The sequence below is a fragment of the Entamoeba invadens genome (genome assembly GCF_000330505.1).
Source record: "Entamoeba invadens IP1 unplaced genomic scaffold scaff_1105074725665, whole genome shotgun sequence".
Classification (NCBI taxonomy): Eukaryota; Evosea; order Mastigamoebida; family Endamoebidae; genus Entamoeba; species Entamoeba invadens.
In genome coordinates this window covers 191,312-214,970 of record NW_004191756.1, presented here as the reverse complement: position 1 = coordinate 214,970, position 23,659 = coordinate 191,312, and the positions used below count along the sequence as shown (strand labels likewise).

Sequence of the window (23,659 nt, the reverse complement as noted above, 5' to 3'; positions counted from 1 at the left end):
TCGTGAAGAAAAATCTAAACTATTATTAACCTCACACTTTTAGTTTGGCATTTTCTTGTTTTAAAACAACTCTTGAAGTGTGAAAAGTTGTGTTGAGAAATACTAAATTTTAAAAACAAGTTGCTTTTCCTTTTTCGTTTTTTTAATGTCGTTTTTATATTATTTATGGTTTATTAAATTAGAAATACTACAATTGTTATTTTATTCTTTTTTTTAATTAAAAAACAAGAAAAGTTAACATTTACAATAATTATTTCTCGTTTTTTTTATAATTAATGCATTTTAAGAGCAAAAACTTAGGCAGATTATTACGGTGAATTTTCAAGATTTCCAGAAAAAAAATAATTATTTCATTGTATTGTTGTAAATATTTTTTACTATTTTTAATTAATGGTCAAATTATATTAATTTTTATTTTATTATTTTTAGAATAAAAAAAGGGTTTAATGAATTGTCGGCAAAATTAATATATTTTTACTATTAATTTGTTTTATTATTGAATTTTAACAATAAAAAATTAATAAATGCCATTAGTATTATCTTAATATGTTATTCAATAACATAACACTTAAAGTTTTCTGTGTGTTTTTGAATAAGCTATCAATTTATGTGTATATAAAAAGTTATTATATTGATTAATTTTTAAATTATAAGTTTTAATACTTGTTTTTATTAATTAATACATTTATTAATTGTTGTACCCGTATTATAAACTTTATTAGAAAACCATTATCTCTTGAAATTATATTATTTATTATATTTTATTAAAAAAAATAAAAAAACAATTTTTACTTTTTGAAAAAACATCTGTTTCTATTTACAGTTCACAATTGTCAATTATTATTCAATGTACTTTTTTATAATTATATTTAACTATAATTTTATTTTATAACAATCTAAATAAGCAAATAATCTATCTACATATATCTTCTACATCTACATATATATGTTTGTCTAACGCAAATATTTATTTATTTATTTCAGTTGTACGTTATTCTTGCGCTTCTTAATAGTATTTTACTAATAAGCAATATACTATAAATATAATTGTTTTTACTAATCTTAATAATAAAATGTGATGATTTTTCAATACGAACGATAGTTAATTTTTACTAACTATCGTTTTATTCAAGTTTAGTTCCTTAAGAAAAGATAAAATTTTAAATAAATTATCTCTTTTTTTGATGAATTAATTATTGTTTTAAATAGTAATTGTATAAACAGACAGACAAACAAGTTTTTGAAATTAAAAAAAGAGGTTAAATAATAAAATAGTTAAAAATTAGAAAAAAGTATTTGTTATTTAAATGAGATTTAAAATACTAATAAGAAATAAAAAGGTATTAGAAGTAATGGTATTTTAATGAAAACTTTTATATACTTTAATGTGTTATACGTTTAACATATATATCATATTTCGATAAGGTGTGATAAAAACATAAAAACATTAACAGTTGAAAATAATAGAGGTCTTGATAAATAATTAATAAAATATGTTAGACAGTATATCAAATCGATAATAAACAAAAACAATTGTAGAACAAACACAAAAATTTTAGAAAGACAACACCAAAGATATAAAGAAGTTGTTGAATGTTATTTTTGCGTGCAGACTAAGATACCGAGTTTATAATACAAACGGATTGTGTTTGGTTTAACAAGCCAAACGATATATGATAAATGATTTTGTACAAAAACACACATTATGTAAATTAGAATGAATGTTTAAAATAAGTTGATGTGTATATGTAATGTAAGTTACAAGCATTTTATAAAAAAAAGATATTTAAAAATGGATTAACAACACGTATCGGCGATAGATTGTAACATGTACATCAAGATAATAACAACTTTATATCAAATAATATAGTCATGGTAAAAAAGGTTGTTGATTGAATAAAGGTTCGGTTTATTTTTACATTTCAATAAAAGTTACACTTGTAGTGTACCTTTAATTGAAGTTGTTTTCCCTTCAAAGAGAACCAAAAAGAACATATTATTCAAATCAAAACGAAAAAAATAAATAGAAAATGAAGGGAAAGAAGATTTCTTCTCATTTATAAACAATAACAATAACAAAAAGATGATAAAAGTTTCAATTAGATGAATGCTCTAGTCAATGGCAAGAGTATTTTATGCTTTAAACAAGTACAAAGCCAATCATCAAAAGAAACGCTAAACCTATACGGTCAACACTTTCTGTATTAACAAAACGTAAACAAACTCCACAATTCCACCTTTTTGACAACCAGTATTGGTCCAACTAAAGCAAATAAAGCCATCGATAAACACATTGAATAAAGAGAAATAAAAAACAAACAATAATAAACAGTTGTGAAAAAAAGATTGTCGATGTAAGAATAATTAAGGAAAATACAGTTCTTACTTAAACGTGAGTAAATAATAAAATATCAGTTTAATTGATCTCTTAAATATGTAAAAATCAGAGTTGATCTGTAAAAACTTAAAGTTTACAAGATGTCATAATTTGATAATTGTATCAAAAAGACGTTTTTAAAACCATATTTTTATTATTTTAAACTTAAATAATACTATCAATGATTGAATAATAAAAATAAATTTCATTTTGAATTCCTTTTGAACTTGTGTACTTTAATTAACCTTACAGGTCAGCCCAACTTACATTGAAATTATCAGGAAATATTCAAAAAATAAATCAAACATAACACAAATTTTCAATCATTTTAAAATGCCTTCGTTTTTATCAATGTTTAAGTTGCTTCTTCTTCCAGGAAAGGCAACAGTAACTACGCAAACCTGTTCTCCCAAAAACTCTGGTATTCTGAAGGCATACTCCCTACAGTAAAAAATTGTGACATCATAAGTACTCTCCTTTTCTTTTCCAATTGGCTTTTTTACGTAACCACACATGTGAAAGGCCGAGGTGTTTTTGTTGTTTACGCAGGCAATTTTGAACGATTGGATGATTTCAACGACTCTTTTTGTGACCATACAAACAGACAACTCTTCCAACTTAGCAGCATCTATTGCACCGTCTTGATCCTTGCGTTTTAAAATTTCCATTTTTCTTCGCTTGGTAGCCTTCTTGACTTCATCTTCAACATCATCCTTTTGAGACATAACACCAATGGGGTACTTCATACCAACAAGCCGAGAAACTATCGAAGAACCCATTGTTCTCTATATGTCAATAACAATAAAAGAAAAGTAAACATGTTAACATGTTAACAAGACTCATAACGGCTTTGAATAATAATATTATTTCAATAATTTCTCTCATAATAAAAAACAAACTTTTTGAACGCCAAATATGACGATGTCCAGTGGTTGAGACAAGTGGCTGCTGTGTGGGCACAATAATAATAAAGCCACTTTATTTTCGAACAGCCACTTTCTAGCACCATCTTTAATGTGGCTAACACAGTTGTCTTGTATTAAAACCGCCCATTCTTGTGGGCAATTTTTTCTTCTTAATTACAGTTCTGGTTTAATACATCTTTCAAGCCACATCATGTATATGTCTTCCGTAATGAAGGATTTGCGTTGATATGCAATTTCAACATCGTCTCTGTCTATGTATCTGTCGATTTCATTTTTCATTGTCAAGTTTGATAGTATGATCATTGGTTTCAGCGTGGTGTTGTTGGCAAATATTCCTGCAATCAATGTTATGAGTTTTTGAGAGCGATCAACAGAGTAAGAGTTGGTGTGGTTGTAGTTGTAGTTGTCGTCAACATAAAAGTTGCTCCTTTTTGAGTCCACAAATGGACAATAACCACTTTCATCCATGTTGAAAAGGAGGGAAGGTTTAACTCCATTCAAGTGGACAACTCTTTCTCCCGCATATTGTTTGTCATTGTTCAACAAATCAGCTGCTCTAGTTTCATAGCTTCTTAACTCATCTTTACTCAGCTCAGCTCTCTCCTTATCCATTGGTTTTGCAATCTTCTTAATTAAACCCTCCCTTCTCAAACTGTTTGCGATGGTTCTTTTTGATACTTTCTTCCCAACAACTCCTTCTACAACATTTCCCATCTCTTTAGTGGTGATTGGTTTGGTGGTGTTTTGTCTTTCTCGAATTGTTTCCAACAACAACGGCATTCTCGATTGATTAATTTCTCGTTTTCTTCCAGACTTCCCTTCGACATCGTCATACAAGTTGTTGAGGCGGGCCGTCGAGGGTGAGACACCTAACACTTTGGCTTTTGTTTCAATTGAACCCTTTTCAAGCCATTTTTCACTTCTCAACAATTTCATTTGTTGTTGGAGTGTTAGACATTCCATGATTTCTGTTGCATGGGTTTCACAGAAATCCAAAAAATCACAGCCACGACCCGATTTTGTACTGTTGCGCAACACTCTCAAATCCAATTTTTTTGAAGCGGGTTTTCGCTGTGGTTTGGACATGATTATTGAGTTCTGAAACCAGCTGTATTTATCGTTTTTATTATAATTAATGGTTAATTTTATTAATAATTATAATTTGAAGTGTTTCAAAAAATTGTCTTTATTATTCCCCAACAATTTGACATCTAATCGCTATATATATTTATAAAATTTGGGTGATTTCCCGTTTCTTTACGTAACAATTGACTCTTTATTTTCTATTTTTCATGTTATCAAGAAAATAAATTTAAAAAATGATTGTGTGGCCATAACTTTGATACTCATGATTGTGTATAGTTTGCTGCCAATACAAACAACATTTGTAATAAAGAGGAGTACTCAAATTTAACAAAAATATAATATTTCAATTTCATTTTTTATTTTACTCAAAAAATGAAAGGGGGTGAAAAAAAGCACTTTCATTTTCTTTTTTTGATAAACAACAATGATTATGTATAATGTCATATCTATAATGTTCAATAAACAGCTCTTAATGTTATAAAATTGACAACTAATTGTCATACTGTCAACTATCGTTTTTATGATTATCCTTGTTTGTGTTCTATTTTTCGAACATGGTGAAAAAAAAGCACTTTCATTTTTTCAGAAACTATATTAACTATATTGAACTATACTTGTTTTTTGAATTAAAAAAAAACAATTTTCGATTCAAAATTGAAAATGTTATACATTTTATAAAATCAACACACAAAAATGTTGAGATTGAGAAGAAAACAATTAGTATTAAAAATACACTCCTTTGTTAAAAATAGTTTTATTTGCTCAAAAACATATTTTCAATATTATTTCAATGATGCGAAGAAATTTGTAACTTTTCTTGAAATACAAAAATAAACCGAACCTTTATTCAATCAACAACCATTTTTACTCAACAACCTTTTTACCATGACTATACATATAATTTTTATTCATTGTGATGAGTGTCTCTATCTTATTATGTATTATTGAAAACATATTTTATCACCTGGTATTTAAAGTGAAAACTGTTATTATAATTATAATTTAAAAATAATAAAAGTTGATTCTTTTTTTAATAAAATAAAAAAAATTAAAAAGAGGAATGCGACGAAAAAGCATTTTATTGATACAAATAACAAAGTTATGAATTAATATTTGGACTAAAATGATGTTGTTGACCCGATAATTATTATCGGGTTTTAAATGCTTGTATATCATGTATTATAATAATAATATTATTATTAACCAAAAAAAAACAGAATTACCATTTTCAATTAAAAAAATTTCTGTAAATACATTTTCATAACAATTTTTTTTAAAATGTCTTTTTTTTATTTTTTATGAATTTTCGCTTTCCCAGAAGTGAATTAAAGCCATAATAGAAATATAAAAATGAATTATAAATTGTCATTTTTAAGTTTTTTTGAATCACAAAAGAATTTCACAATTGCCGAAAAATCTAATAAGAAAATAAATAATAAACTATATCTAACCAAATCGGTTTTTCGTTTAAAACCCGACTTTTTCATTTCAAGAAAAGAAAAACCAAAGAGGTACACCAATGCAGACTTCACCTCTTATGACGAAAGAAGACAAATTATTGAGCATTGGACTTACCAAAGAGGAAGTGGATCAAATATCATCTGTTTGTTATGACCGATTCTTTCTGACGTATTTCAACTATTTAAGTGATTAACTTCTAGTTTTCTGGATGCGACAAATTGCTGAACTACATCGCAACGTTAGAACTGAATTCACACCTTCCTCCATCAAAATCACTTCCCCCCCTTCCTCCACTTCCGCACAAACAATCTCGCCTTCCCGAGCTTCCCAAACAAGACGAAGAAAAAAAGTCGAAAAAGAAAAAGATCCGAATGAGTTTTTCCTCCGCATTTTACGACTTAAAGAAAAAAACAGTCGATGGAAAATCGACGGCGTCTCCTGATTTAGAAATCAAAGAGAGAACACACGAACGGTCGCTCTCTTCTGAACGGACACGGAGAAACACAATATCTGACTCGGGTCTAAAAAAGTTAGTGGACATCTCGAGTATCACTGTACACATAACAGAGAGTGAGATGCCGAGTGTACTCAAGTTACAAAGTGTGTGTAAGACTTTTGTAGCGAAGAAGGGATATGACATCGATACCTTAGAAATGCGATTTGAAGCCATTAAAGAGTTGTACGAGACCGAAGTGTCCTTTCACCAGAAGATGATCTTACTCAACACCCACTTTCGGATACCATTCATGCAAATGAAAGACCAAAACACCATCCCGTCGAGGTCCTTCGACAGAGTTTTTTTAACTCTCGAAGACTTAGTCATGTGTTCCAAAATGTTTATCGACAAATTGGAACCAGTTATCACACATTATTCATACAACGCAGCACTCGGACCACTAATGGAAGGCTTACTTGCAAATGTGTGGCCATACATTCGCTTCTCGATCGATTACAACATCGCGCAAACGGAATTAAAATTCCTGAAAACGTATCCTTGTGTGTTGAAATTGTTGCGCGAGAAGTCGAATGAACCAACCCTTGAAAATCAAGCAATAGAAGGACTTCTTATTCAACCCGTGCAACGTATTATGCGGTACCCTATCATCCTCAAACAAATCTTAAAGATGACTCCAAAGAGTCACAACGACTACAAATCGCTCTTCGAGGCAAATGCAGACTACACCTTTTTCATTCACGAGGTCAACGAGCGCGCAAAACGTCGAGACAAGTTAGTCGAAGTATCGCAAATCCTCAACGATGCGAATTTGATCCAACCTTGGCGTTATTTCCTCAAAGAGAGTAAATTGTCGGTCAATGGAAAACATCGTGTTGTCTATCTTCTCAACGATTTAGCTTGTTGGGACGACATCAAATTCCTTCTCGACAACAAAGTCAAAGTCGAGACTCCAAAACCGACTACAGTCGTCCTCACACGTATTCACGACACTCTCACACTCAAATTCGAAGATGAAAAAGAGGCAAAAGACTGGAACTTAGCCTTCACCGACATTATTAAAAACAACAAATGGAAGACAAATAACGAGAAAAATTGGTTTGAGAATCTCTGCAAGTTCAAAGATACGTGGAGAAACATTTAAATTGTTTTGTGTTGTATTTGTTCGACAAATAAAATGAAACTTAAAAAGGTTTTTTGCTTAGTACTTTCTTCCCCCTCTCTTTCCACTGGAGAAAGACGGAACACCACTTCCACTTGAAAACGATGGAACGCCACTGGTATTTCTTTGTGTAGTTCCTTGTGTTCTTGATGGCGCATAACCACCAGTGGATGGTGTATTTGTTCCATAGATGTCTCTTCTTCCACTCGATGGTGGTTGATATCGATCGCCCATTCCTCCTTGTGCTCTTGGTGGTTGATAAGCAGAAGTTGTTCTTTGTTGAGTATCTCCTGTTCTTCCATATGGTGAAGAAGATCCTCTCGACGTAAATGAAGGGACTGAAGTATTCTTAGCGGTCGTTGGTGTTGGCTTTTTTGCTTCTTTTTTCGAGTACCATCCCTCTTTGTCTTCCACAAAAGTCTTTCCGATGCTTGGTTGGTAAATGCCTTGTTTATCAAGGGCTGCCTTTTCTTGAAGCCGTTCTTGATTCTTCTTGAAGTACTCTTCTTCTCTTCTCTTGCGGTCTTCCTCCTCCTTTTTCTTTTGTTCCTCGCGTTTTCGGTCTTGTTCTTTCATTCGTTCAAGACGCTCTTTCTCCGCTTGTTCTTTAGCAAGGCGTTCTGCTTCTTCTTTCTCTTTTCTTAATTTCTCCGCTTTCTCCTGCTTTTCTTCTTCACTTTCTCCCTTTCCAATAGTATTCAACCACGTCTGTAATGCCCCAAGATCGGTGAATTTTTTCTTCATTAACAAGATACGTTCATGTTCCGCTCTTCTAGCATTCTGTTTCGTATCACAAACTTCTTGATACATCGCTTTGATCTCTTCTGCCTCTTCTTCTGTTTTCTGTTTAGTGTATTTCTGTTCGACCATTCGACGCGCTCGTTCGTTATAGTAATACTTATCAAAGAGTTCCTTTCTCTGGCGGTCCTTATTCTCTTTCACTTGCACTTTGAATTGCATTCTGCTGATGTCTTGCATCTTCTTATCATTGTCCGCTTTCATCTTCCGGATCTCCTCTTTCTTCTTCTGTTTCATCTCTTCCTCTTTCCGGATCTTCAATTCAGCAGCTTCACGCTCTAAGCGTTCGTCCTCCTCTTCTTCAAGTCGTCTCTTCTCTTCCGCAAGTCGAATTCTCTCTCGTTCAGCCTCGATCGCTATCATTTTCTGTTTGAATTGTTTCGTTCGGTCCATTATGGCTTTCTTCTCGTTCGCAATTTGATCCTCCGTCACGGTGAATGGAGCACTTCCTTCGTCTTTCTTTGCAAACACAAACTTCCCCTTCTCAAGGTCGATGACAACATTAAACTCAAGATTCGCTGTTCTCTTCAACAATGTTATTTCAACAAAGAACCATGGCGCAACCGTAATCATCTTTTTGACCTCTTCGATATCAACTTCTCCTTCTTCCGATAACACCTGAAAGATTCTCACTACAATCGCCTCTTTCATTATATCACTCGTGCAAATGGGCATCGACTCCTTCACATCAGTGTAACTCGACACAATAGCTTTCGCGTCTTTCCCAACAAAGGCATTATAGAAGTCTCGAATCGGTTCGTCCGCTGTTTCAACAACATCAGTCCCTTTGATCATTTCTTCTATTTCAACCTTTTGTATTCCCAATGGAAACCCTAATGTTCTCGCCAAAACAATATTATTCAACACAATCAACTTATTCCCCAACGTGTTAAACACACATGTTATCATCAAAATCGCATTAGCAACTGCCACCGTTTTCTCCTGTTCATATTCCTGAATCAGTGCAAACAGTTGTACATCGAAGATGTTAGACTTCCCCAATAATTCAGCCGTAGCTTTGTAAAAGTCTTCCAACATTTCCTTTGACGAGTTTTCCGTGATTTTTTTCTTCTTGTTCAGCACATATCCTAATGATGGTGGAATCGACATGTTTGTATTCTTTGTTTTAGGGTTTCAAACAAGGAATTAACATAACCACTTTTTTCTATATTCGTATAATAAATTTACTAGTAATAAACTAGATTGAGACACTATAAACAAGTTAACTCATCTCCAACACCACTATCCTTTTAGGCAAAAAGTTGTTCGACCCACACAAGATATTCACATTTCCTTTATAATCGTATGACGCACTTCCACACTTCCCACTCCCACAGTTTTTCTTGTCAACGTCGATGTCATTCCCATTCAAACATCCATACCCCACACTGAACAGTCTTCCCCCCTCGTCGTCGTTCAAGACAAATGCGTACTGAGGCTCTTTAATATCAAATTTGAGTGGTCGCTCACTCCTGCCATTCGAGAACAACGAGAAGATGAAAGCCTTTCGATCACAGACGTACCGATTCGATCGGAACACTTTTGTTTCCAGATAGACTCCAAAGAGATTGGCGTTCATGTCTTCGATGATTATAGCCATCTTTCCTTTCCCAACCAACGCGCTTCCAAACATGTTCTTTTCTGCAGTGTATGTGTCGACTTTGGAATCAAAGAGAACGCCATTGACCTTTTTGGTACTCCAAGTTTCAATTTGTGTGATAAGACAGTTCTGGATGTCCTCTCCTAATTTCACATGGGACTCATTCTGTGTGATGGCGTACAACCCTCGCTCAAGTTCATTTTTCCTCTTCTCAAACTGCTCCGTCCTCTCATCAATCCACTCTTGACGGTCTTTAACATCTTTCTTCAGCTTGTCTTCTTCAAGTTCAATCATTTTGCGAGTCAGTTCATTGTGTTGGGAAATCAAGTGATTGTTCTCGCACTTACACTCGTCCAAGTATATTTGGACAATCGAGTTCGTCTCTTTCAAAACTCCAGAAATGCTATCCGCCTTCGACAAGATCGCACTTCGTCTTCTTATCATGTCATCGACGGCTTCCATTTCATCGCCAATTCTCTTGATATCAACTTCTTCTCCAAAGCCACGCTCTATTTTTATTTCCTCTTGGAACGGCTGGAGGGACAAGCAAGCCTTTTGTATTGAAGTTAAAGTTTGAATCACTTCACTCAGCTTGTCCGCCACAACTCTGAAGCTACTCTTCTCTGTCATGTTCATTTGGTATTCAAAGTGCATTCGACTCGTCTTATGATTACTTTCTATGGAACAAATCTGGACGGCGCTTTTGAGTTCCATTGAAAACCTCAATTTATTTTGTTTCCATTATCAAAAAGTATTGTGGGGAACTCATTTGTAGTACAAATTGTACGCAAGTGAATAAACTCTGTGGTAAATTGAATTATTTGAATCAACGGAAAACAGTAACGAATCTATTTTTTCTTCTTTCCTGCAGCCTTTTGTGCTTTCTCAGCTTCTTTCTGAGCCTTTTTAACTTGTGCAGCCATCTCTTTCTCCTTTTTCTTCTCCGCCTTCTTGTCCATCTTTTCTTGCTTTTTGACGTTGTCCTTGCGCTTCTCCTCGACTCTCTTTTGCTCTCTCTCAACTTCTTCAATTTCGTATTTGACATCGCCAGGAAGTTTGTTGTAACATGACATACATATAGGGTTGTTGTCGTAGATCTTGGTTTTCTTCGGGTCCATTGGCTTTGAGCACTGTGAGCAAACAAAGCACTTGTGATGGAAGCACTTATCTCCGACGTGTACACCTTCGTTGTTTTTCACAGGCTCTCCACACTTCGCACACACATCGCCAAACATTCGATAGAAATGGAATTCGCAATACGGCTTGCCTTCATGTTCGAAGAATGATGATTTGGTCAGTGGGGCATCACACTCAGTACATGTTAAACAGTCGGGGTGATACATATACCCACATGCTTGTATAGATCTCCCTTCGATTGGTTTCTTACACTTCTCACACACCATCGCAGAGACCAACTTATAGCAGTTAATGCAATACCTCTTTCCAGAGAACTCAATAGAGCTTCCTCCTGTGAATTCAGCATGACAAATTGCACACTGGTAATGGAACGGATGGCACTTCATCCCATTGACCAAAATGAAATCGCCGATGATTGGTTCTTTGCACTTGAAACACAAATCCTTTTGTTTCTCCTTCTCCTCCTTCTTTTTGGCACAATCGACACAATACGGTTCTCCGTCGACATCTTTGTATTGCTTTCCTTTCAAATTGGTTTTACAAACAAAGCAACCGAAGTGGTTTGTGTGGTACTTTCTATTGTTGAATTGGATGGCCTGGTCTTCAATGGGTTGCTTACAATAATAACAACGTGGCCCACAACACTCTTTGTAACAGTCGTCGCAATACAACTCTCCTTCATCTTCTAAGTACTCTTCATCCAACAAACTGCATCCACAATTCGAACACACAAAGCAAGCCGGGTGGAAGACACCTTCGTCGACATCTACTATTTCTCCGACTATGTTTTTGTTACACTTCGTGCATGGATTCCCTTCGATGATCATCACCGTCCCATCAGCTTGTGGAATTTCTAATGTTTCTCCTTTCTTCAGGTTTGCGATTTGTTCCTCCGTCATCTTTTCTTCTAGTTTCAAGTTTTTCAAGTTGAAATTTTAGACAAATCTTTTAACAGCTCTCATTCCACCACTCTTTAGCATTTATACTATTAAGAATTATTCTTATCTGATATTGTTTTCTAAATAGAATCTCACCATCGTTTATACCAAAAAGAACAAATCAACTCCTTTTGTTTTTGTTGGGATTTATCATTGATATAGTTATTTTTTAATTTTAAATAGCTTTGTTTCCAAAAACAAAAAAATCGAACTGAATCGCTGAGGTGTTTCTTTTGGTTTGTCCAAAATCCCCAGAAAATCGGCCAATTAAATAGCAAAAAAGTTTTCGAAAATGAAATTTAATTTCTGGTGGTTTTATTGGAATTTTTTAAACAACCTTTTTTTTTTTTGATAAAAAAACGACAAAATATAGTTTAATGAACTATGAAAAACTATAAAGAGACACTTGAAACCAATAATTCGAACAAAACACCACCCTCAAAAGTCATAATTAAATAGTATATCAAACCATACTTATAGTAAAGTATTTGAATATTTCAGTTTTTAGGGAAGACGTACACAAATGCCGCTGTTTTGAAGAGGACTCCATAGTTCTTTAGCAAATTAAACATTTTAGCTTCTTTTGGTACGATGACCTGCTCTTCACTATCTTTCTGTTGGACGCAAACGACGCACGTTTCTGGGTTGTATCTCTTTTTCTTGTCCCAAGGGAGTCCGTCTTCCATCAAAGTGTAAAGAATGTCACGGAGAAGTGTATCTGACGAACAGTCTCTCAAGCAATCGCTTTGATCGTCTTGTGGATATAACACGATAAGAGGGAATTTTAAGAATCCGCTTTGTTTGTCGTAATTGATGTAAAGTGGCATATAGACACTCATGTCATTCATGAGATCAAACTTCTTCTGTGTGATACCTTTCTTGGCCAAAAAGTTCTCATAGTTCTTTGGTTGCGGTTTCTCGACAGCGGTCCGTTTCTTCATCTCAACGCAGAACGTACGAAGTTTGAGTAAGTCGGCGTTGGTCTTATTCAAGTTAAGACCAAGGTCGATACACACAAGCGCTTCGTCGTATTGATGTAACCGTGTTTTTGCAGTCGCCATTCGGTAATAGCACTTGATGTTGTTGGGAACCAGTTTCAAAGACTCGGATGCGTCTTCATACGCTCGTCCATAGTTCTCTAATTTCAATTGACACGCTGCTCTGTTCGCATAGAGCGCACCAAAGAGAGCAATGTCTGTTGGTTTGGCTTGAATACCATCGGTGTAGCAGATGGCAGCGTCTTTATAACGACCAACTTGAAACAACTCATTTCCATGGTCTCGAAAATTGGTGGCTTGTTCGTCGGGTGTGCCTTCGTATTTTAAAGCAGCCAAAGCGTCAAACATAGCGTTCCCTCCTTCTGGCATTTCAGTGGCAAAAAATGGGTCTTCTTCCCATGGGATTTCGTCGGTTTTCTTTTCGACGGGTTTTGATTCGGCAGGCTGGGCAGAGGTGTTGCTCATACAATTGATTGTGGGTGTTTTGTTATTAGGGTTTGATGTTATACTAAACACGATTCACACCGTTTTTGCATTTCTTGACTATTGGTAAAATAGTAAAGTTAATATGATGGCCAATGGTATAAAAAGACAAATTTGCGCCTTTTGAAATGAACGGTGGCATCAATGAATAATGATGTTTGGATTCTATTATTTCGTGTTTTTTTTGAAATGAATTAATTTAAAAAAAATATTTCAAATAAACAGCGACTAGCCCTATTTATTCCTTTTATAATTACTTAAATACAGTCCATAATGTAATAAAATTTGGTATTTGTGTTGAGTGATACTTAAGTGATTAGGCATACCATATTTATAATACACATAAATTTAGTTTGAATTAAAATAGAAATTAAAAAAGAAGAGAAAAATAATAATATCAAAATGAGTGAGAAAAATGATGAGAACCCCACACACACAAGCGAGTGCGAGGAATCGTATAGTTCTGAAGCAACGGAGAGTTACTCCACAAGTTCTTCCGAAGACTCCATTGAGGAGGGTAAAGCGAACTCATATTTAATTGCTTCGGACACATTCGACGAATCAAATTATAGTGATAAAGAACTGATTGATATTTACAGATCTGCATACAATTATATCTTAGAAGACTTTTACAACAAGTTTGGGGCAATGAAGAAAATGATGTTAAACATGACCGAGGAAAATGAAGACTTAAAACAAGACAAAGAGAAGTTGGTGAAATTCTGTGTGAGTTCCAAAGAGATTATAGAAGAGATGAAACAACGTGACGACCACCTTACAAAGCAATATGCTGAGGTGTTAAATAGCTATGAAGAAGAACAAAAGAGTCATAACAAAACAATTGAAGAACTTCAAGACATCAAAAGAGGTGAAATCTTTGGTGCCAAATGCGCTCAAGTCGAAGCATCTCTGCGACTTTTTGTTGAAAACGGAAAGGTCAAAAACATTGAAGTCTTCAACTCCGCCAATTCGCTACACGACGACAACTTACTCAAGATTTCTCTTTTGGAAACAAAGCTCGAACAGTCAAACCAGAAATTGTCACAAGCCGAAGAAGAGACACAAAAGGTGATGAAAGAGAAAGAACTTGAAGTCGTGAAGTGTAAACAAAAGAACGTCGAACAGCTCAATGAAAAACAAAAGGAAATCGAAGACCTCAAAAAGCGAATTGAAAACTTTTTACAACCAAAAAGTCCAAGTCTAAGCACTTCAAGTGAATCAACAAACTCAACAGACTTCTCGAAGCTTGAAAAGGATCTTTTGACTCAAAACTTCTCAAAGCCTCAAGTCTTAGAAAAAATACGGAAAATCAAATTCCAAAAAATCGAACAAAACGTCGACAAGAAATTATCGCGCATCACTCTCCCTCCAAATAGTTTGTTAAATAGAAACTCCACAAGAGTTTTGGTGAAAGCAGTTCAACCGGGTACAGTGGAAAAAACCGAACAACATGAAAAGGCTGAAAAGGTGAAGAAAAGTGAACCCAAAATGACTGAAACGAAAGAAGAAGTCCCGTCCCAGCAAACACATTCACACTCCTTTTCTATTACACAGAAACTTGAACACACATTGAGTGAAAATCCAAAAGAAAGCAAATTGGCTTTAAAACTGACTTTAAATAAAGATATTGTTCAGGTGGTGCAAATAGCAAAAACGATATTTTGTGTCTGTAAAGGAAAGAGTAAGAAGTGTAGTTTAATTTCCATATCAGAAAAGTTGGAACAAAAAGTCATTGAAACTTCGAAGAAAATTGAACTCACAGAAGACACAAGAAATTTGGTGTATTATACTGATGGGAAAATTAAGTGGTATTCCCCTTCAAAAAGCGCATTACTATCAAAGCTTTCACTCCCCAAATTCCATCGGTTTGTCAAAAGTTCAGTGAATGGCGATGTTCTAGTCGAAACGACAGACAACTCCCTTTTCTCAGTGAAAGATCACACACTCACAAAACTTGGACAATCAAAGACTCCGATTGGAGAGAATCCAATAGTTGTGCAGAATTCGATATTCTCAGTCAAAAATTCGACATTAGTCCGCACTGACTTAAAAGACGGAACAGACTTTGTAACGAAATACATTGGGGGTTCAAACATCGAAGTTAACAACACACTGATATACATCACGCAGCCAATGGTCAATGTCATTCAAATTTTAGACTTCTCACTTGCAGTGGTGAAGACTGTGATTGTGCGCTATGGGGCTAATCAAATCAGTCGAGTTGGAGACTCTGTTGTCTTTTGTGGTCGTAATCGTCTTGGTTTAATAGACAAGTCTCATTCAATGATTGAAGACGTTCGTCTCGAAATTGGTAAAATCGATGGTATTAGTATCGGTGCAGACTTCTCTACTATGCAAACGTCGTGTTTAATGTTCGCACACAATGAGTTGTTCTCTTACAACCTTCCTGTTCCTCTTCATTCTTTAGTCAAGAGTGAAGAGCTTGGAGAATGTGAAATATGCAAAAATGGAGTGATGGAGGTGGAGTGTTCTTGCTGTCACAAGAAGTACCACAAAGCATGCTACGACGGCTCCTTATGTGAGACAGAGGGCTGTTCTGCGTCTCTTCACAACTAATTTGTTTCTTCAGTTCTTTTCAATTCAACTAGCAAAAAACAATAAATAACACAAGTACCAAACAGAGCGACTACTTTGTTTCAGGGGAGCCCGCAAGGCTCTTACTGTGGTAGTCTGTGAATGACATCGAAATCCGTTTCACAAATTTCGAAAATGTGCTCTGTGGACGGAGTTTGTCTTTACGCGGATCGTGAGGGGGTCGGACCATAGTCGACAGTCTTTGTTTCGTGATAGGTGTTCTATTTGTGGACAACACCATATTGAGGGGGAAGAGTGCCATTGGTTGGAATGCGGGATACTTTGGCGGTTCATTTCCAAATCGTTCATTTCTCTCTATGATCTCATCGAACACGGTATTAAAACTATTGAGAAGTAACGAGAGGGAGTTGATGACATGGGAAGGGAATAACATTTGTTCATTTTTGTCATTTGTTTCCTCTCGACATATAGCAAGTGCAAAACACAGTGAAAGGTTCTGGAATGTCATCTTATTCTTCTGTGAGCATTGCGCAACTTCTCTTAAAAACTTGAGTAAATAGCACAAAGTGTCTTGTGTTTCTGTGGAAAGACTCATAATAAATGCTTTAGGGTTTTCATTCGAAGTCAGCTGTGAGAATTGTGTTGCTTTTTCATATGGGATCACAGGTTCGACCATTTGGTTCAAGTAATACTTAAGGAAGTGTCCAATCATAATAGAGTCTTGCTTCGGGTTGATTATAAAGTCCTTGTCTTGATCCGCCATTTCGCGTAACACTTTGAGTTCCGCTACACTCCCATTCATTCGAAAGATCCCTTCCTGCTCATAGCCTTTTGTCGTTCTTAGAAATTCAACGGCACGATACACAACAAGGGGGACCCGCCACCCAGACTTTTTCACCGCGATCTCTAAAGGATACCCAAAAACACCATATGGGTGAGTCAGTGGAGCTATGGCTTTGTACCAAAAAGCAGCTTCCACTTTGTTCATTGCGACGAATATATACTCTTTGTCGTAGACTATTTTAAACGCAAGTCGCATTTGATCATGGCTGAGGAAGATCGATTCGAAGGAGACTAACATGACTGAGCTTTGGAGGTCGAGCACTATCTTACTTCCGACAAAGAGGAGTGGGGTCGAGCCATTGTGTTCGATCCGAACAACTTTCTTCACCAATTTATTGCTGTGATCGAGGTAGTGTAAGATGGATGGGATGCGTAAAGCAGACATATGATATGAAGATTTTGAGTTCTTCATTTTAGCACATTGAAACACGTCATTTAGTAAAATAACTGTTCTATTTTTGTATCAATAGATTGGGTATTATTTATGTCAAAACCAAAGAAAATAGACAAATATAACAATTAATATATCGGGATTGCTTTTCTTGGTATCTGAGTTTTTTAAAATATTTGCACTTTTCGTTTCTGGTTAAGACGTGTTATTTTAGTACCGAAAATGACAGTTTGACAAGGAAATTTTGCAAATTTGACAAAAAAAGAACACAATTCAAAATTCGATCATTTAGTTGTTTTTTCTATTTTAATAGTATCATCACTTCAATGCGTTTTACGTAAATTGAAATGAAAAAAAGGAGAAATGAGATATTTGGATTCATTCAACAGGAATGCTTTTAACATTTTAACTCTTTAATAATTAAAACAAACTATACTTATAATTTATGTTCATTGATTTCATTGCTTCTTAAAACAGTTTTTGATTAACGAGATTGTTTGTTTTGCTTCACCCAAAATGATGTGATGGTTGATGACTTTTTTAAATAAAAATAATCCCAGAAGTCCATGAAAGAGAAAGAAATCCCAAGGAATGAGTAGAATAATTCGTAAAAACAAACAAATGAATTTTTGGCATGCATTTTTGAAGACAAAAAAAGTTTCATCATCGAAGAAGTTCGAAGACCGATAGCAAAAACCTTTTTAAATAGGTGTACTCCCCGAAAAATTCCGCTCAAATTATCAAAAATAACAACTAAAATAGAATGGACCAACGATAATTATTTGCCTTAAGAATGTTTTCAGTGTTGATGGATTTAAATTGTTTAAATAAAAAACCACACCTATACTTTATAGATTATTTTAATTAATTTTATAGATTAAATCATTTATTTAATCCACAGCTTTTAAACTTTGATTACTTGTTTGAATAGGGGTGTGGAAAATATCTTTCGAATTATTATTTTAATAGTATTAATTATTAACAATACTATACATTGAAAAGGGAGTTAACAACCCCGAGTTGTTGTGACTTTGAAATCTTGACTGTCTGGTCTGAAATAGTGGTGAATGGCAGAATTTATAATATTTCTTTTTTTCAACACGATTGGTATGCTGTAGGTCATTGCGAAAAACCCAAATGAACTTTTTTACAATTAAAAACGATGATTATACTGAGGTTTGGTTAAGTTCAGACAAGTCTTTATTCAAAGACTCATCTATTAATATATTTACAAAACTCTGATATTTGTTTGCTTCCATGCTATTCAAATGGTAAATTAGATATTTTAAAAAATTTTTATTGTTTGTTAAATAGTGAATCATTTGAATAGAATCAAAGATACCACGAGTTAACCTCTGATGTGACTTAACTCTCAATTTGCATCAATTTACATTGTTTTATGAAACTCACTTCTTTCAACCCATTCGCAACAAACCTTTATATTCATTTTATTATTTATTTTGTTGTTGAGCTTCTAAGTTAACTGTTGATGAATATAAGAACACAGTGATGATTATCATAAAAAAACATAAACTGAAAAAATAAGACTCAATAGACAAACGAAACTATACTTACTATAATAAATTAATTAACACAAAAAACTCTAAAAACACTCGAAAACCCTGATGAGCAGCAGAGCACCCGTCACAGCGTGTCAAAAGGACAACCCAACGTCTCGCAAAGAACGTCGTCAAACACGGAATGACGAACGTGATATCCACGTGAGTCAACTCCGCAAAACACATCGACTTGTGAAAGAGAATCCATTTGTTGACCAAGCCATGTTTTGGAAAGAGCGTATGGACACATTTGGCGTTAACTTAAAAAATGTCCGCGCGCTGACTGACGAAGAGATCTTTGTCGGTGTAGTTGATTGGGTGTGTCGCGACGAAGAAGAGCTTGAAAACCTCAATGAAAAGGTCAACACGAGTTTCAAGGCCAACACCTCTTTAAAGAACAAGAGAGATCGCCTCAAAGAGAAGTGTGAAGCGCAAAAGAAAGAGTTTAAAGGTGGCATGTCCATCATCGATTTGAGGGATAAGAATAACGTGTTAACTCTTTTGTTAGCAAAGGATCTCTACGTGGCTCTCAAACAACAACTCAAAGAATTTATTATCAAATATGGAGATAAAGATAAGATCGCAATCACACCAGCCATTGAGGCCGCGGTTGCCAAATTTGAGAAAAAGTATTGACAATTTGATTGATTTTTTGACTTTCTTTTGATGTAGTAAAAATCTTAGCAAAAAGAAATGACACATGCCTCTACAATTAGCTAAAATAAGTATCTTGCAAAAAACAAAACACTCAATCTCCGTCGTGCGTGCGTGAAAAGAAAAAGACATACAGCAAAGTGAAGGGCTTGACATAATAAGTTATTAGATAAACTCCATAGACCCAAACAGTCAACTTTAATGACAAAGGCATGTTATCTCAAGTTCAAAAAAGTGACAGGGAAATCACTCATCTCTCTATCTCTGTTATTATTAAATACTGCTCTTTTGGTGTTCCAGAAATTGGCTGCATCTTTTATTATCACACAACTCTTCATTCGAAACGACGCCGCAACTCCATCCCTCGTAATGCTCACATTTGGACCTTCGATACTAGCATTCAGGGCTCTTTACAGAGCAGTGTTCTACGAGAAGATATTTACGAAGAGTATTCTAATACATTTACTCTGTGGAATTGTCGAAGGCGGTAGCCAAGGTATCGCGATGATCATCTTTGTGTATTTCTTCGAGAACACACAACAGTATATCACCTTGTTATATCTCGACGTTGTTTCATTCCTCCCTTTCTTATTCTATATTATTCCGGCGTTTTCAAAGTGCCGAATGTCGTCATTCCTCAATCTGATATTTGCTGTTATTCCACTGGCGTCGGTCGTTGTCATTTCGTGGCACTATGAGTTCTACTGGCAAATGGTTGTTGCGTGTACTTTAAATATAGTCCCCTATTGGAGATCACTTGTTCTCTGGAAACAGAACAGAAACAAAAAGTTTGACAAGCACAGAAATTTGGTGAGCTTTGTTCGCGAACTAACGAAGCTGGTTGCAATCATTGTTGGGTTCAATTTAGTGTATTTCACTGATACGATCAACCAGAATGAGTATTGGTTGGTCGATTCCGATTATCTCGTCTCGGTTGTTATTGTGTGTATCGCACCGTTCATATTACACCACACGACAACTTGGGGAATGAAGGCACTCATGCCCATAACTACGACAACACTACCACTATTGTTTTCAACAGTACTATCCTTATTAATATACCTTTTGACGTGTCATTGGAATGTAATCAGTGAAATAGAAAATGGGATGTGTACGTTCTATGCCGGAGACGCAGATTGGTGGTTTGTGGCGTGCTTTGTTGGTGTGTTCTTCTCAGTAGTCTTCTTGTGCTTCCATATTATCAACCAGTCACAGTACGTGACCAAAACAAGAGATGTTTGGACTATCCCAGACGTGTCTGTGATATCACCAGAAAGCTCGTTGTTGTTGAACAGACAAATGGATGACACATCAAATTCAACGACATCAGTAAAGGACGAAGCAACGTTCCAACAAATGAACATCATTGTTTGTGCGACAATGTACCACGAAAACCAAAAGGAAATGGAGCGATTGCTTGAGTCGTTCACCAAATTGGATTCGAAAGAAGAAAGTAAAGGACACGTCTACTTCTGCATTGTCTTTGATGACGCCTGTCGCACGGAAGGAACCACCTTGCATTGCAATCTGTTTGTCGACCAACTTGTTAGACTCTTACAACAAGAGCGAATCAAGTTGGAGTACGAGACACAGTGGTTTGGCGCAGTTGCCTTTGGGACTTTCAAGAACACGACCCCCATCACCGTCTTCCTCAAAGATTCTTCAAAGATCAAGAGAAATAAGCGTTACAGTCAGCTTGTGTTGTTTAACTACGCACAGCGGATCCTTCCAATGAAAAACACGTTTGTACTATTTACCGATGGAGACACGTACTTTTCGCCATCTTCTGTGGAAAAGTTGTGTCTAGAGATATCTGCAGAACCAAGATGTGGCGCAATTTCAGGGAGAGTCTTCCCAGACGGAAAAGGTATTTGGGCGCAGTACCAACAGTTTGAATACGCAACGAGCCATTGGCTCCAAAAGACTGCAGAGGAAGAATTGGGTACTGTTTTGTGTTGTCCTGGGTGTTTTACGTTAGTGAGACTTGAGTCAGTGTTTGACGTGTCCATGAAAGACATTAACGTGTTTGAAAAGTACTGTGAACAACCAAAGAGTGGAATGGGGGTGTTGACACACAACTTTGGTGAAGATCGATGGATGAGCTACTTACTTGTAGAGCGAGGGTGGTGGCTGAAGTATTGTTCCATTACAAAAAGCAAAAGTTTCTGTCCAACAACAACGATGGAGTTCTTTAATCAACGGAGAAGATGGTTGACAAGTACTTGGGCGAACACCGCGATGATAGTAAAGAACTGGATGACAATTAAAACGAACAACAAGCGAGTCAACACTCTCTTCATGATTTATACATTCATCAATTTCATCGCTACATTCGCAACCCCTGCAACAACTTTACTTCTTGTTTATGGGTTTTTGGTGAATAACGACATTCCATATTGTGAGGTTATTGCCTTTGTTTTAGCCGTCTGCCCGACTCTCTTTTTCTTGATAGTGTTTGTTTTGATATCCATTTATGACGAGTGTTGATGTGACAAATAGAGAAATAATAACAATGTTCAAGCCATCACCACGGTTTGAAATAATTACAGTTGATATATTGAAGTGGTTCTATGCGTTTGAAATGCTCCTTGTTGTTGCGAACATTGTTTACAGTTGTGTAACCGTGTCAACGATTTCAATTAGTTTACTCTTTTGTGGATTGCTCATTGTGATATACGCAGTGACCATTTTGCTCCATGCCGAGTTCGAGAAGATACTTGGGGGCGTCATTACATTCTTTCTTATTCCAACAACAAACATCCTTCTCATTATATACTCGTTAGTCCACTTGAACGACGTAACTTGGGGTACTCGAGAACAAAAAGGCGAAGCAATTGAAAAGCTTATATTAGCCAAAGAGTCCAACTACAATTACCTTGAGCGAAGTGACCGATTTACTGTGAGTGAAGTCACAAATGTGAAGAAGATGCAAAGTCAGTTAAGGAAAACGCAATTTGGCACAGCTGTTATCTTTTTGATAGCATCGACATTTTGGATTGGTCTTTCTGTTGGTCTGATGGTACTCGACTCATTATTCAAATTCACAATATTTGGGATGTCGTTCTCTTTCATGCTTGTTCCAACGTGTTTGACTCTTGCCTTGACTCTGACACAATTCTTCTCGATGTTGTTCCACAGAATGAATACATTGGCGTTCATCTTGTCGAGAACAGAGTGAATGGTATTCTATTGCGATACCATACCATAAGATATAATGCTTTTCTTATGCTTTTTAGGTTTTGTTCAATGAAAATTAACTAATAAAACTATTTAAAACATTCATCAGATAATGTCAAGCCACCACCACGAGTGTTGTCAATGCGAAGGTAGTGACACTTCTTCTTCACAAGAAGCCGAGGAGTGCGAGTGCAGTTGTTGCCATGGGCACCGGAATGATGTTCCTGAAAAGAAGATGGTTCCGCCACCAATGCGGTATATAAAGAAAGGGTCTGGCACTGTTGTGGGTAATGACGATAGTGAAGTGACCATCAACTATTCAATGAAATTCTCCAATATAGTAGTTGAAACTAAAATGAATTATACATTTACTATTGGCGCTGACATTGATCAGATCATATGCGAAGGGTTGGAACATATGGTGGAGTACATGCACGAAGGTGATATCTGTGTGAGTGAGGTCATGCCGGAATTTGCTTTTGGAGCGACTGGAGACGCGACCAGAAATATCCCACCAAACGCGATGGTAGTCTTCGAGGTCGAGTTAGTGTCACTTCGAAAGTTTCCGACAATGTTTGATATAGTCAGCGAAGAGATCTATCCATTTGCTCTAAAGAAAAAAGAAGAAGGCAACGCATTTCTTAAACAACAAAAAGTGACACGAGCAGTTCGAGCGTATCAGTGCGGGTTGGAATATTTAGAAGAAGACTATCGAATACCAAGGAGTGTAGGAAATGATGTTTTCACGTTAAGGCATATCCTCCACACAAATCTATGTGTCACTTATTTAAAACTCCAGAAGTACAAATTAGTGGTAGTACACGCTTCAATAGTTATTAAAGAGGACCAAACAAATTGGAAAGCATTACTGAGAAGAGGTACTGCTTATTATTACTTGGACAAAATGGGGAAGGCTAAGGAAGACTTGGAAAGTACTTTGGACTACTACCCAGACTCTAAAGACGCAGAAAACTTGTTAAGAGCAGTCAGAAAGAAAATTGCTGAAGACTTAATGAGACAAAAAAATTTGTGTAAGAAAATGTTTTGAAAATTTGGTAT

General features: G+C 35.6%; 10 protein-coding genes across 10 annotated transcripts; 5 read left to right on the top strand and 5 right to left on the bottom strand.

Annotated features, from left to right (window-relative positions):
* Nucleotides 1-6,221: 6,221 nt before the first annotated feature.
* EIN_284890 (Rho/RAC guanine nucleotide exchange factor, putative) lies at nucleotides 6,222-7,448 on the top strand (the record flags this gene model as incomplete). The annotated part of the gene is made up of 1 exon (XM_004184201.1): nucleotides 6,222-7,448. The coding sequence occupies one exon, from the start codon at nucleotides 6,222-6,224 to the stop codon at nucleotides 7,446-7,448; it is 1,227 nt and encodes a 408-aa protein (XP_004184249.1).
* A 57-nt stretch (nucleotides 7,449-7,505) lies between these two features.
* EIN_284880 (hypothetical protein) lies at nucleotides 7,506-9,374 on the bottom strand (the record flags this gene model as incomplete). Its single annotated transcript, XM_004184200.1, has 1 exon — nucleotides 7,506-9,374. The coding sequence occupies one exon, from the start codon at nucleotides 9,372-9,374 to the stop codon at nucleotides 7,506-7,508; it is 1,869 nt and encodes a 622-aa protein (XP_004184248.1).
* Nucleotides 9,375-9,486: 112 nt separating this feature from the next.
* Nucleotides 9,487-10,500, bottom strand: EIN_284870 (hypothetical protein; the record flags this gene model as incomplete). Its single annotated transcript, XM_004184199.1, has 1 exon — nucleotides 9,487-10,500. One exon carries the CDS (start codon nucleotides 10,498-10,500, stop codon nucleotides 9,487-9,489), a length of 1,014 nt encoding a protein of 337 aa, XP_004184247.1.
* Nucleotides 10,501-10,712: 212 nt separating this feature from the next.
* Nucleotides 10,713-11,900, bottom strand: EIN_284860 (LIM domain containing protein unc-97, putative; the record flags this gene model as incomplete). The annotated part of the gene is made up of 1 exon (XM_004184198.1): nucleotides 10,713-11,900. The coding sequence occupies one exon, from the start codon at nucleotides 11,898-11,900 to the stop codon at nucleotides 10,713-10,715; it is 1,188 nt and encodes a 395-aa protein (XP_004184246.1).
* Nucleotides 11,901-12,436: 536 nt separating this feature from the next.
* On the bottom strand, nucleotides 12,437-13,402 carry EIN_284850 (cyclophilin seven suppressor, putative; the record flags this gene model as incomplete). The annotated part of the gene is made up of 1 exon (XM_004184197.1): nucleotides 12,437-13,402. One exon carries the CDS (start codon nucleotides 13,400-13,402, stop codon nucleotides 12,437-12,439), a length of 966 nt encoding a protein of 321 aa, XP_004184245.1.
* A 420-nt stretch (nucleotides 13,403-13,822) lies between these two features.
* EIN_284840 (hypothetical protein) lies at nucleotides 13,823-15,997 on the top strand (the record flags this gene model as incomplete). The annotated part of the gene is made up of 1 exon (XM_004184196.1): nucleotides 13,823-15,997. The coding sequence occupies one exon, from the start codon at nucleotides 13,823-13,825 to the stop codon at nucleotides 15,995-15,997; it is 2,175 nt and encodes a 724-aa protein (XP_004184244.1).
* Nucleotides 15,998-16,067: 70 nt separating this feature from the next.
* Nucleotides 16,068-17,204, bottom strand: EIN_284830 (Rho-type GTPase activating protein, putative; the record flags this gene model as incomplete). The annotated part of the gene is made up of 1 exon (XM_004184195.1): nucleotides 16,068-17,204. The coding sequence occupies one exon, from the start codon at nucleotides 17,202-17,204 to the stop codon at nucleotides 16,068-16,070; it is 1,137 nt and encodes a 378-aa protein (XP_004184243.1).
* A 1,631-nt stretch (nucleotides 17,205-18,835) lies between these two features.
* Nucleotides 18,836-19,405, top strand: EIN_284820 (hypothetical protein; the record flags this gene model as incomplete). The annotated part of the gene is made up of 1 exon (XM_004184194.1): nucleotides 18,836-19,405. The coding sequence occupies one exon, from the start codon at nucleotides 18,836-18,838 to the stop codon at nucleotides 19,403-19,405; it is 570 nt and encodes a 189-aa protein (XP_004184242.1).
* A 387-nt stretch (nucleotides 19,406-19,792) lies between these two features.
* Nucleotides 19,793-22,601, top strand: EIN_284810 (chitin synthase, putative; the record flags this gene model as incomplete). The annotated part of the gene is made up of 2 exons (XM_004184193.1): nucleotides 19,793-21,876; nucleotides 21,923-22,601. The coding sequence occupies 2 exons, from the start codon at nucleotides 19,793-19,795 to the stop codon at nucleotides 22,599-22,601; spliced, it is 2,763 nt and encodes a 920-aa protein (XP_004184241.1).
* Nucleotides 22,602-22,712: 111 nt separating this feature from the next.
* Nucleotides 22,713-23,648, top strand: EIN_284800 (FK506-binding protein, putative; the record flags this gene model as incomplete). Its single annotated transcript, XM_004184192.1, has 1 exon — nucleotides 22,713-23,648. One exon carries the CDS (start codon nucleotides 22,713-22,715, stop codon nucleotides 23,646-23,648), a length of 936 nt encoding a protein of 311 aa, XP_004184240.1.
* Nucleotides 23,649-23,659: the final 11 nt, after the last annotated feature.